Here is a 13,760-nt window from a genome sequence, read left to right as displayed (position 1 = left end):
AGGTACTAGCCCCCTCTTTGTTCCTGCGCACCGAAGCAGAGTTCATGTAATGTATGAGGTAGCACCCACAGCACACAAGCACAGCCAATTCAGGAGCAGGTTGCCAGCAGATTCACAGCAATTATATTAGAGCTAATGCAGGAGGTCTGTTACAGTGTTTCAGGAGGAGATCGAAAATGCTCAGGCAGCATTAAAGTGGGGTCCTCCAGAGGCAGAAGATATGCTACCAGCAACTCCCCTTTATAACACCACAGCAAGGGGACACTATAAAGGAGCCTCACCACTGCTCCCCTCCTCTCCAGCAGGCAGCCCATCACATATAGCACCCCGATGTCCCAGCAGGGGCTAACAGCGCAGGAGCCGTCAGCACTTCAAGAAGGTGGCCTATACCGCCGTCCCAGCGCAGCTTCTCCTCCTCTCCTTACCAGCGGCGTACAGCCACAGCAAGTCCACAGCAATTCCCCGTCCAGCAGCAGGGCCGCCAGCTCCGGCCGCCGCACGTCCCCAAATGGAGTCCGGGCGTCTCAAGATGGCGGGCGGAAGTGAAGGCCGCAGCACCAGGCACCGGACCCGATCCCCCTCTCTAGCAGCAGCCCAAGTATGTAGGGCAGATGATCCAGCGGGAGCTCCGGGCTCCAGGGGGCTCCAAGTCAGCAGGAGGCCACTCCGCGGTCAGCAGGGATCCCGGTCTTCTCGGCGCGAGCAGGGCCGGGGATCCAGAGCCCAAAAGCCGCAGGGACCGCAATCCCCCTCCAAACACCTCCGGAGCCACAAAGGGTCATGCAGGGGGAGCTCCAGGGGTTCAGCGTCTCAACAGGGGTGTCAGCCAGCAGGATAATGGGGGATAAAGCAGGATATTAGAGCAGGATGGCAGGAGCTTCACTAAAGTATGTCTGCTCAGGCAGCCATGCAGACCACACTCTACCACTGTATATTTTGTCCATTTCCTGATCATTCAAATGCAGCAGAGTTTACAGTCAGACTTGGCATATTAACATGCTACAACTCTGACTGTTAGCACTGATAAATCTGTATACCGTATTGATCGAGGTCAAAAGTGTGATCAAAAATACAGTATACATTCTAGAAATGGACAGAACAAAATTCAAATACAATAGTACACTGCACCCCTGAACAAAACAGTCATAATTTTAGTACGTTCTACCCATTCAAGTCAATGGACCTGTGGGCTACACATTGGCATCCCTTTTTGACAGATTGCCGATGTACAGCCCAACATAGGAAACATAGGAAAAGGGGAGATATTATGTATGTATGACCAATATGTATATATGTCTCTGTCATTATGATTTCACACTGTTGACATACATAAAAAATGTCAAAAGTAAAACCTTAAATACTGATAAGATCACTGAAGTTACTGCAGAGTTCAACCTGTTTTCCGCACTGGCACACGTGAAGCATGCCTATTATGTGTAGGGAATATTAGAGAAATCAGTGGAGGCAAGATAAACAGGACATTGATCAATGCACATTCTGATCCTGCAAGCAAAAACCTTACTAGCTCTGTTATGGGACTTTGCCCCACTCTACCGTGGGTGTAGACCTTGACATACCTGCCACATGAAACACTGTAACCTTCATAATCAGACTTTCTGTCCCATGAATACAAAACCACTATTTTGACACTAAAGTTGTCACCAATATAAATAGGACATCATTTTAAAAGAATAAAACATATCAGGCTTTTTTAAATTCCCATGAGGAGTAAAGAAAGAAAGTGACAGCAATTACCACTGTCTATCCAAGAGCCATAACTTTCTTCTGGTTAAGTTACCATATGAAGGCCTGTTTCTTAGCAGGACAATTTGTATATTTAATGGCACCATTTCTGGGTACGTATAACGTATTTTATACATTTGTTTCACTTTTTTTTTGAAGGGGCATGTTAAAGTGATAAAGTCCATTGAAGCACATCTAAGGGGTTGACTAGCATGCTTAACATTACACTAACTAAACTGGGGCAGGACTGAGAAATCTCAAGTTGACTTTTATTCATAAAATATGTTCAACTATATACATACAACCACCATACAAGACTATCATTATGTAGGAAAGGAGTAGAAATACATAAAAACAGAACACTACACAGGTTTTGCTTGATTCGCTTGTTCTATAAGAGGATATAGCTGTCTTTAGGGAGCCATGTGATGGGTACCTGCCATTCAGGAGCATCAATCAAATTTCAGATATACCTAGCCCCACCTTTCATTAAGTTAGGTCTAAAGTTTATTAGGAGCAAAGATTTTCTATTGATAGCCCAGTGAACAGAACCCGTAGCGACAACTTTATTTTTATAACCAGCGGTATCATCCATCTATCCATCCATCCATCCATATGCCCGTGCATAGAATATATATGCATTGATGTCCACCATCGCCTATGAAATGGCCAGAAGCTACTTCTCTGGAGGAGAACATCTGATCACCAGAGATGGGAGACAGCCACACTGGCTTATAATTAAAAACGATAATTTTCATTGGACAATCCCTTTAATACAAAATACTTTTTATGCAGATATTACCAAAATCAGATCTCTGGGAGGTATAAGGAAGGGAATATGAAAGAGTTCAGCAACTACCAATGTGCTTAATACTAGACATCCGCAGTAAACACCACTTCTCAAACTTTGAATGTTTACTGGTTGTAGGTAAAGCTATGGTGCCAGCATAAGAAAAAATACAGTACTGTACCTGTAATCTGATCCACAGCTGTTCTCAGACTGTGGACCACAGGACAAAAAAAGTTGGAGGGGTGTACTGGGTTATTAAACTTGTACTAGCACAAAAAGTCAAAGAATGTCACATAAATAATAATATTGTATGTTTATCTGACTCTGCACACCATAGAGATTGGGTCAGTGCTTAAAGCAACAGAAAGTCAGTAGCACTCCATGTTCAATGTTATTTTATTAGAATAAGCACATGTTTAGGATTATTAGTAATCGGTAAGTCAAAAAAAAAAAAAAAAGAGTTGGTACCACAACATGTTATGGTGCTAAGGTTTACACCAGCGTTGGAGTTCTTGCAGAATCCATTAAAGGGGTTCTCCACTGCCTTGCCTTCTGGAGCTCCGCTCGCAGCGTCCGGAGTTTATTACTCCGAACGCTGTGTGCGGGCTTCCGTGTTCGAGGCCGCCCCCTCGTGACGTCACGCCCACCCCCACGTGATGTCACGCCCGCCCCCTCAACAAAAGTCTATGGGAAGGGGGCGCGAACGCTGTCATGCCCCCTTCCCATAGACTTTCCTTGAGGGGGTGGGCGTGACGTCATGAGGGGGCGGCCTCGAACACGGAAGCCCGCACACAGCGTTCGGAGTAATAAACTTCCGGACGCTGCGAGCTGTGGTACCAACTCTTTTTTTTTACTTACCGATTACAAAAAAATTCTGCAGATCACCTTTTCTACTCAAATCCTGCAAAACCGCAAACACCAGGGGGGAAACCAGAAGGACTTCATTCATGTCAATAGGATCTGTTATGCAAAGGACCATCCAGCCTCACTTTTTCTGCCAGGAGCAGACTCTGTGACAGAGCTTCAGAAAAGAGCGCCAACACGGATATTAACTTAGACTTCCCCAGCAGGCACCACGTCACTGATGCCTGCTGGGGGGACTTCCGCCCTTAGTTCATCTACACAGGGTGCCTCCAGCTGTTTCACCACTACAACTCCCAGCTTGCCCTGACATCTATTGGCTGTCAGGGCATGCTGGGAGTTGTAGTATTGAAACAGCTGGAGGCACCCTGTGCAGATAAACTATTAGTTAGTTACAAGCGGCGCTGCGGCACTAGCCCGTTCGCTCCAAACCCCCCACCCCCACCCCGCCCCGCATACCCCGTTCCCTCATTACACTTGCAGTTACTGCAGAGTCCGGCAGCGGGCGTGCAGGAACAGCGGCGGCGACGGCGATGTGCGGGAGGAGTGGCCTCCCAGCCAGTGGCCGGGGAGCCAATGCGCTCGCTCCCGCCTGTCTGATTGACAGGCAGGGAGCGAGTGCAGCCTAACTGAAAAAGGACTGATTGCCACTCCAGCCGGCCACTAGGAGGGTGACCCCTAGTGGCCGGTTTTTAAATATAAATTAAACCTTTTTAATGAAAAAAAAAAAAATGTATATTAGAGATATGTTGTAGTACATACGTACTACAACATATCAAAAAATAAAGTTGGTGACTGTGCCCATTTAAGAATGGCGGTCCCCCATCCCCCGCAAAAAAAAAACGTAAGTGCGGGACAGGAATGCTGTCATTGATAATACCTTATTCTGATGGTTCCACGCTACACTTACGCAGAGGTCTTACCTTGAGTGCTGGCCCTTTTTCACTGGCTCTCTCACTGGCTCGCTTCCCCTCTAGACCCAGCTGCACAAACAGCTCCAGTAGGTTCATCAGCAGCTCATCTACTAGCTGTTCTCCTTGGATGTTCACTGCAATGTTTGCAAGTGCATTGATGACTGCTAGTGAGCAATGTCTGCCAAAAGAAGGAAGAGAAGTAGGTGAATGGCCACTAAAATAAATAACATGTTAAATAAACTGCGCTGAAAAAACAAGCGAAAGATACCTGTATCCATGGTCTTTGTAATCCTTTGTGGCAGAATATACAACTGAACTGGCCTTTACACTTATTTGTTGGAATAGATTCCACACCTCCTGGTAAATATATTGCTGCAAAGAAAAGACCAAATATCTTAAAAACTTTAAACTACCCAGACACGATCCCAAAATACATAAAAAATTTTATTTTATTTATGGCCATCAGATTTCTCCATCACTGCAGATGGAGGTAGCACAAGAAAACAGAAGTTATTGAGAGTTAACAGTCACTAACAATTGCCTAATGAAAATAGTTATGCTCAAGGCCCAGGATGTGCCAGTCCATATACATGGTCTATGATTCCATTGTTACAGTGACGTTCTTGTAGTATTCCCCCAAAAAACAGATTTACAAATACCTAGTACCTAGAATTTATCAAAGTGTTTGCAGAGGAAAAGGGGAGCAGTTGACTATAGCAACCAGATCGCTTCTTTTATTTATTTATTAAAAAGCCTCTGATTGAAAAATCTGATTGGTCTGATTACTGATCTCCCCCTTAGTTCCAGGCATTTCATCCTATGTTGTTTTTAGGACTAAAATCCTGTGTTTTTGGTAGAGAACCTGTCTGCCCGTTTATGCTACTCTCATGAGGACAGACAGAATCTGAACGGTCCTCATTTTATAGGAATATTAAGATATTACATCAGCACCAGAACAAAATGGTATTCAACTATTCAAAATTATTATGATCTTATGACAAATTGAGCCAAGTGTATGTTGTTTCTTTGGTAAAGGGGATTGTGTGACAGGATTATCAACATACACAAGTTATACAGATCATAGATAGGTCAATCTGCTGCCAATCTTAGCAGCTTTTTAATAAATTTTAGCTATATAGACAATGGTTTCTGCACCATGAGAAATTATTTTGTAAGTGGAACTCTCTCCCACTAGTGTAAGTATGTGGTTTATTGTGTAGGCATGTCCTCTAACTTCATAAAATTCTGTTAAAAGGAAACTGACAGCTTGTTCACCCGTACTAAATAAACCCAATACACAGGGTTTTAATGCAAGTGACACAGATTGCGAGGAATCACTGACCTGGATCCGTGGTCCAGAAAAACCCACTGTACAAAGCCGACTATTAGCAATGGAGGCTGACACAGCTGGTAATAACCCTGTGTATTGGGTGGGTGAACTGGCGGTGAGTTCCACTTTATATCCATGTCCAGTCACACTGTTAAGAATCCTTTTCAGTGTGTATTGTATACCTCTGCTTTTATTCCTCTTTTGAGAAGCCTAGATCCAGCACAATGAATGCATATGGATCTGTACACGTTCATGATCCCCAAGACTCATCCTATAAATATTTTTAAAAAACTTAATGATAAAGCATCCTTCCTGGTAAAACTTAAGTCCATTGTGATATGGAAATCCTCTGAACTAACCCTTGTTTTTGGCAAGTGGTCAAATGCAATTATTTGTAGAGGTGACGTCAACTCATAAGGAAATAAAGTTACTTACATTGCCGGTTATCACCATGCAGCCCAGCTGGTCTATGATAAGCACATCTAACTGTGATGGTGGTTGACAAAACTTTTGTTGAAGAATCTGAAGAATTGGCTCCATCACCTTCGGTGTATCCCTCAAGGCAACAGCAATATGACCCAATGCCCGAATTGTGTGATCAGGAATCAAATGTGCCTCTCTGAAAAAGAGAAGGAATGGACCATATCAAAGGTCTTCATAACTGTAGCAGCATGATTCTACAAAACAACATTCATATCTGTTTTTGTTAGATTTGAAACCTTAAAAACATCTAGGGGGGAGATTTATCAAAACCTGTCCAGAGGAAAAGTTGCTGAGTTGCCCATAGCAACCAATCAGATCGCTCCTTTCATTTTTCAGAGGCCTTTTAAAAAGTGAAAGAAGCAATCTGATTGGTTGCTATGGGCAACTCAGCAACTTTTCCTCTGGACAGATTTTGATAAATCTTCCCCCTTCCCCCCTTCTTTTTAGAATATCCCTTAAATGATCAGTAATTTACATAGCTTTTTTCATTAACCAGCACAACATACTTATCATTCTCCTGTGATATATAAAGGCGATTGGATAAACTGGCAAGGAAGGCTTCTACAATAACTGGATCAATAGTTAATCCTGCCTTCAGACACCTAAAAGGAAGAATGAGAAAAATAAGAAACCACGTTTACACTGCTGTAAACAGCAGCCATTTACAGATGATTGTTTTCCCCTTTTATACTGAACACATACAAAAGCTGCAATGCTGATCAGCAGATAATGCTAGAGAATGTTATGGCTACATTTTTCCTGCAAAAGCCAATATAGAGAAAATGTATCTGCCAGATTGGAAGATGCTCTATCTGCTTAAGTTACAGTCGCAGAAAAGGATTGCAGTAACACATGTTTTGCTATACACATGTTTATTCCCTTTGTGTGTATTGGACCTAAACCAAAAAAGGAGGGAAAAAAAGCTAATTGGACATAATGTCACACCAAACTCCAAAAATTGTTGGCACCCTTTCAAAATTGTGGAAAAATAAGATTGCTTCAAGCATGTGATGCTCCTTTAAACTCACCTGGGGCAAGTAACAGGTGTGGGCAATATAAAAATCACACCTGAAAGAAGATAAAAAGGAGAGAAGTTCACTTAGTCTTTGCATTGTGTGTCTGTGTGTGCCACACTAAGCATGGACAACAGAAAGAGGAGGAGAAAACTGTCTGAGGACTTGAGAACCAAAATTGTGGAAAAATATCAACAATCTCAAGGTTACAAGTCCATCTCCAGAGATCTAGATTTGCCTTTGTCCACAGTGCACAACATTATCAAGAAGTTTGCAACCCATGGCACTGTAGCTAATCTCCCTGGGTGTGGATGGAAGAGAAAAAATGATGAAAGGTGTCAATGCAGGATAGTCCGGATGGGGGATAAGCAAACAAGTTCCAAAGATATTCAAGCTGTCCTGCAGGCTCAGGGAGCATCACTGTTAGTGCAAACTATCCGTCAACATTTATATGAAATGAAACGCTATGGCAGGAGACCCAGGAGGACCGCACTGCTGACACAGAGACATAAAAAAGCAAGACTACATTTTGCCAAAATGAACTTGAATAAGCCAAAATCCTTCTGGGAAAAAGTCTTGTGGAAAGATTTGGTAAAGCACATCATTCTACTGTTAACCAAAAACGGAATGAGGCCTACAAAGAAAAGAACACAGTACCTACAGTGAAATATGGTGGGAGGAACTTGATGTTTTGGGGTGGTTTTGCTGCCTCTGGCACTGGGGGCCTTGACAAGGCATCATGAAATCTGAGGATTACCAACTGATTTTAGGGTCACACTGTACAGCCCAGTATCAGAAAGATGGGTTTGGGTCCGAGATCTTGGGGCTTCCAGCAGGGCAATGACCCCAAACAAACATCAAAAAGCACCCAGAAATGGATGGCAACAAAGCGCTGGAGAGTTCTGAAGTGGCAGCAATGAGTCCAGATCTAAATCCCATTGAACACCTGTGGAGAGATCTTAAAATTGCTTTTGGAAAAAAGGCCCTTCCAATAAGAGAGACCTGGAGCAGTTTGCAAAGGAAGAATGGTCCAACATTCCGGCTGAGAGGTGTAAGAAGCTTATTGATGGTTATAGGAAGCAACTGTTTTCCAGCCCATTTTTGGAGTTTGGTGAGACATTATGTCCAATTTGCTTTTTTTCCTCCCTTTTTTTGGTTTAGTTTCAATACACACAAAGGGAATAAACATGTGTATAGCAAAACATGTTTTAATGCAATCCTTTTCTGTAAGAAATACTTAAATTTTCTTGATAAATTTCAGGGGTGCCAAAATTTACGGCCATGATTGTATTACAATGGGGTCCAGAACAGGTGCCCTCCCCCCTGTGATGTCTAAAAGTCATTATAGACTATATCTTGTCGAGACAATCCCTGAGGCAATCCCTGCTTTCTCTGTGACAGGCTGGAAACCTTTATCTAAAAGGCAATGGTGAAAGATTATGAGAGAATCATAACCTACTAAAAAACATAACTTACCGCCACATCTACATTTAGGAGTCTATTGACATGCCTTCAAGTCAGTCAAGCATTGGTAGACGGGAATATAAGATGCGATAAACTACACATAACAAAATGTTTGTTTCTCTTCTCTGGATATTCGACCAGCTTACTAGGCATTAATCTTAACCCTTTCCCACAGAACGCCGTATATATAGGGCAGATGAGATACCTTCACGCATTCTGACGTATATATGCAGCGTTCATTAAATATGCGCTCCAGCGGCGCTGATCGGGTTAATTAGCTAAAATCACAGGGTGTCCGGCGGGAGACCACTCCCACCTGACACCCCGGGACCCCATTTCATTAACCCGATCAGTGATCGGGTGTGCATGTGCGATGGGATTGGGAGGTGTGCGTCGGGTGTCCGGAGGCAGGAGCAGCGGGTGTCCGGAGGTCCAGCGGCAGTGATGCGGCAGGTGAGTGCTTCCCCCTTACAATTGCAAAACTACAACTCCCAGCATGCCCAGACAGTCTGAGCATGCTGGGAGTTGTAGTTTTGCAACATCTGGAGGGCCACACCTTGGCGACCACTGGTCTGCTGCCTGCCTCTAGCTTTTTGGGCGGCGTATGGGGTCCGTTCCACCAGCGACTATTCTACACTGTGCGGCCAGACTGTCCCCCATCTGCAGATTGCGCTGATTGCTGATCAGTGAATTATTACTGATCAGCACTTTTTTGTAAAAATGAAAAAAAATTATGGGGCTACAAGAACATGTTACTGCAAAAAAGTTAGATTTTGAGTTTTCTCTTCCACATTGCTGCTATTCCTGTGAAACACCTAAAGGGTTATCAAGCTTTCTGAATGTCATTTTGAATACTTTGAGGGTGCAGTTTTTATAATGGGGTCATTTATGGCGGATTTCTCACAGAAAGGTCCCTCAAATCCACTTCAAACTGAACTGGCCCCTGAAATATTAAGATTTAGAATTTTTCGTGAAAATTTGGAAAATTGATGCTAAACTTTGAAGCTCTCTAATGTCTTCAAAAAGAAACAACATGTCAACTTTATGATGCCAACATAAAGTAGACATATTGTATATGTGAATGAATATTTAATTCATTTGGGATGTCCATTTTCCTTACAAGCAGAGAGTTTCAAAGTTAGAAAAATGCTAAATTTTCAAGATTTTTATGAAATCTTTGAGGTTTTTCACCAAGAAATTATGCAAGTATGGACAAAAATTTAGCACTATATTAAAGTAGAATATGTCACACAAAAATAAAAACACAATCTCTTAATCAAATTCATAAGTAAAAGCATCCCAGAGTTATTAATGCATAAAGTGAAGGTGGTCAGATTTGTAAAAAATGGCTATGTCCTTAAGGTCAAAATGGGCTATGTCCTTAAGGGGTTTAATTGCTTTAAAAGATCTCTACGTTTCAGATACTATTCTTAAGACTGACATACAAAAATACCTGCAGATGTTCTCAATGGCAATGTCTCGCAGCTGCTCGTACATGGAGGGCTGACTCTTCTTACCATGTATAACGTTCATTGTTGATTCAGAGTGCTCATTTGTGATGCTGATTTTAATGTCATTAGGTCCTGTAAATAACATTTATATTATGAATACTATATTATTATGAAAACATACTAAATCTTAATATCAAGCAGATACAGTTCATTTGTTTTGTCTAGAAAAAGTAGCTCCACTCTTAGATTGCCCCAATACCCTAGAAAAGTCTGTTTTTTTTTAATTTAACAGCAATATTCCTTTAGTGTCATTTGTTTCATTCCAGCTCAGCTGTATTAGATTTCAGCTGTAACCACCACAAAATTACATACTTCCATGTGGTCTGTACTGTGGGGTTCACTTCCTGTGAACTACAGGATTTCGTCATCACCTATCAGATTGCAGCTCTTAGACCCCCTCCCCTACCCAGCTCCACTCTCCTTGTTCCACTGCAGGGCCCCCATGCACACATTGCTGTTGAATGGATAATTCCTAATCCATCCAGGTGAACGGGAGAGCAGGGATATAGTTGATAAGTCCTTACAGTGATTACGTATAATTATACATCTCCCCTACTCATACTGCTTGTTGCGTACAAATTTTGTATCTTATGTGTGCTGTGTCCTACCAGATGCCTTTTCACACTGCTCTTCTGTTTGGAAGATCAAACAGGGAAATACTTCTAACAAGGAGACAGACTAAAATAAAATCCCGATTCTCAACCCTTGTCAGTTACATGAACATGAGAATATTACCGCTTGAGAGAAAGGGTCTCTCATGACTGAAAGTGACAAATGATTGAAGGGGAGATAGGATATTACTGAAAGCCATTACTGTTTGCAGGGGTGGGATAGGAGATACCATAAAGTAAATACTGGTAAAAAAAAAAAAAAAAAAGGGGGGTATATTAGGGGTCTAAAAGTGATTACTGCTGGAGGAAGAATGAGAGGATAGCTCTGAGAGTAATCTCTACTGGGGGAATGAGACGTAAGCAGTGAATGTGATTACTGCTAGGGGGTAAATGATATATGAGCCCCTAAATGTGATTACTGTTGAGAGTGGATTAGCTGTGAGCCCTGAAAGTGATTACTACTGGGGGAGGTTAGCTTTGTTAGAAATCTTGTCCGCAAAGAAAAAGCTGCCCACTAGTGAGATGGCTGCCAGAGACTAGCACAAGGCCAGTAGGAGAAGCATTACAGAGCAGCGATGTCTTTAGACACAATCGGCCTACTCAAGGCGAGCTGCTGGCTACACTGTATTTACTGCTGGGTTTCAGCCTAAAAAGGTAAATGTTGTGATTTACTTGTTTTAGCCATTTTTTGGCTTTAGACAAATTGGTAGGGGTACCCTAAAGTAAACTATTTTCACCAGGGGTGCCCCAAGGCTAAGAAGGTTGGGAAAGACTACTCTACAGAAGATCTATGTCACTGATCTATCCCTCGTTCAAATGTGGTGATGAGACTCCTCACCCTCTGTCTCCGCAGAGGCATTATTAGAAAGGTATTCACATAAAAATGTGCAAGATATGAACTCTCAACAGTTTTCATTGACAAACAAAACTAACAAGGATACGCACTTTGCCTTACTGAAGCCATGTTCCCACACAGGAGAATAACTTAAGCCTACCTGAATGATATTGGCTGTGATATTTATAGAGCTTTACTAACACTGGAGAAGGTATGACCAGAAAATCCCGAAGAGATGGAGTTACAGAGTGAACTACCACAGGAAAGCGCTCACAGAGACGACCCAGCCCCTTGAACAAAGAGAAACAAAATAAAACATTAGGGAACTATATGATCTTGATTTCCACATTTCTTTCATTGGGAGTGGAAACAATACTATATAAAAGAAGCTCACCTGTAAGCAGCAGATCAGGAGAGGCATGTGGGCTATTATAACTTTGCTAGATGTCTTTGACTGCAGCTTTTCAGACAGTTTAATGCATAGATTTTCTGCACCTATATTGTGGACAAAACAGGCCTCTAAATAAGTAGGTGATGTTTCAGAAAGAGAACAAATGTGGTTTATTGGAAAATAACAGGAACCTGGGGTAACACAACTGTTGAATTATTACCATTTATATAAGGAACACTAATCCAAGATAAAAGTAGGAGATTCATGAAAATTTGTGCAGAGGAAAAGTTTATCAGTTGCCCATAGCAACCAAGATCACATCTCATTTTTGAAAAGGCCTCTGAAAAATGAAAGAAGCAATCTGATTTGTTGCTATGGGCAACATTTCCTCAACAAAGGTATTGATGACTCTCCACCATCATCTTGGGCAGGCATGGGCAACCTACGGCACTGCAGATGTTTTGGACTACATCTTCCATGATGCTTTCGGAGGATTTTGGCTGTAAGAGCATCATAGGAGATATGGTCCACAACAGTTGCAGAGCAAAAGGTAGCCTATCCGTTATCTAAGGTAGAAAAGTAACTGCCCCCTTAAATTAGTTGTGCCACCTTTGAAGTAGTATAACAGTACAACAGGCTTCACATTGCCCAGTTTCTTTAAAAATGTAAATAGTAAATGGCAATATCGTTTTTTACCTTGCTCATCCTTCACAGCCCAAACCATGAGGTCCACACAAGCCGCATTAGCCTGACATCTCAGCTTCAAAGGACTTAGTTCATTGTGTAGTCTATCCACATCATGCAATATCTTCTGCAACTCAGACTGGCTGCTGTTAAACTGTTCTAATACAAAGTCATGGATCTCCTTTACAAAGGAGGTCTGGAGATCTATAAGGTAAAGTTGCATAAAAAAAGTGTTAACTCCTTGAAAAATAAGACAGTTGTGGCCTTGAGGGCCAAAACATTTTTGTAATATGCCCTATTTGCATTCTTGCAGTCATAAGAGATATTTAACAATATTATTTGGTAGACTCTTTAAATACCTTGGTTAGTGTTAAAGAAGTCTTGTGGTGAAAAACTTATTCCCCCCACAGGATAGGGGAATATTTTTAGATTGCGGGGGGTCTGACCTTTGGGCCCCCCCGCGATCTCCTGTACAGAGCCCAGGCTTTCCCCCAGAGTGAGATTTTGAGTGAAAACCTCCTTCCATCAGAAAGGGCATTGAAGATGAAATGGCTTGGTCTTTCAGCATGACAATGATCCGAAACACACTGCCCGGGCAATGAAGGAGTGGCTTTGTAAGAAGCATTTCAAGATCCTTGAGTGGCCTAGCCAGTCTCCAGATCTTAACCCCATAGAAAACCTTTGGAGGGAGTTGAAAGTCCGTGTTGCCCAGCGACAGCCCCAAAACATCACTGCTCTAGAGGAGATCTGCATGGAGGAATGTGCCAAAATACCAGCAACAGTGTGTAAAAACCTTGTGAAGACTTACAGAAAACGTTTGATCTCTGTTATTGCCAATAAAGGGTATATAACAAAGTATTGAGATGAACTTTTGTTATTGACCAAATACTTCTTTTCCCCCATAATTTGCAAATACATTCTTTAAAAATCAGACAATGGGATTTTATGGAATTGTTTTCTCATTATGTCTCTCATAGTGGATTTATACCTATGATGAAAATTACAGGTCTCTCATCTTTTTAAGTGGGAGAACTTGCACAACTGGTGGCTGACTAAATACATTTTTGCCCCACTGTGTGTATATATATACACACGAAGGGGGCGTGGTGGCCCCCTGCTTTTGGCAGGGG

General features: G+C 42.2%; 1 protein-coding gene across 1 annotated transcript in view; it reads right to left on the bottom strand.

The window, feature by feature from the left end:
• Positions 1 to 13,760, bottom strand: part of PI4KA (phosphatidylinositol 4-kinase alpha) — a 145,449-nt gene that overhangs the window by 100,795 nt on the left and 30,894 nt on the right. Inside the window, exons 11-18 of the mRNA XM_056531869.1 lie at positions 12,643 to 12,834; positions 11,950 to 12,050; positions 11,716 to 11,845; positions 10,052 to 10,181; positions 6,628 to 6,723; positions 6,074 to 6,257; positions 4,577 to 4,680; positions 4,318 to 4,486 (exon numbers count right to left, since the gene is read on the bottom strand). Of these exons, the coding sequence (XP_056387844.1) occupies positions 4,318 to 4,486; positions 4,577 to 4,680; positions 6,074 to 6,257; positions 6,628 to 6,723; positions 10,052 to 10,181; positions 11,716 to 11,845; positions 11,950 to 12,050; positions 12,643 to 12,834 (1,106 nt within the window). The remainder of the gene's footprint in view (positions 1 to 4,317; positions 4,487 to 4,576; positions 4,681 to 6,073; positions 6,258 to 6,627; positions 6,724 to 10,051; positions 10,182 to 11,715; positions 11,846 to 11,949; positions 12,051 to 12,642; positions 12,835 to 13,760) is intronic.

Source organism: Hyla sarda, chromosome 1 (genome assembly GCF_029499605.1).
Source record: "Hyla sarda isolate aHylSar1 chromosome 1, aHylSar1.hap1, whole genome shotgun sequence".
NCBI classification, from domain to species: domain Eukaryota; kingdom Metazoa; phylum Chordata; class Amphibia; order Anura; family Hylidae; genus Hyla; species Hyla sarda.
The sequence above is the reverse complement of the archived record's forward strand: the minus strand, read 5'-3'. Positions and strand labels throughout refer to the sequence as shown.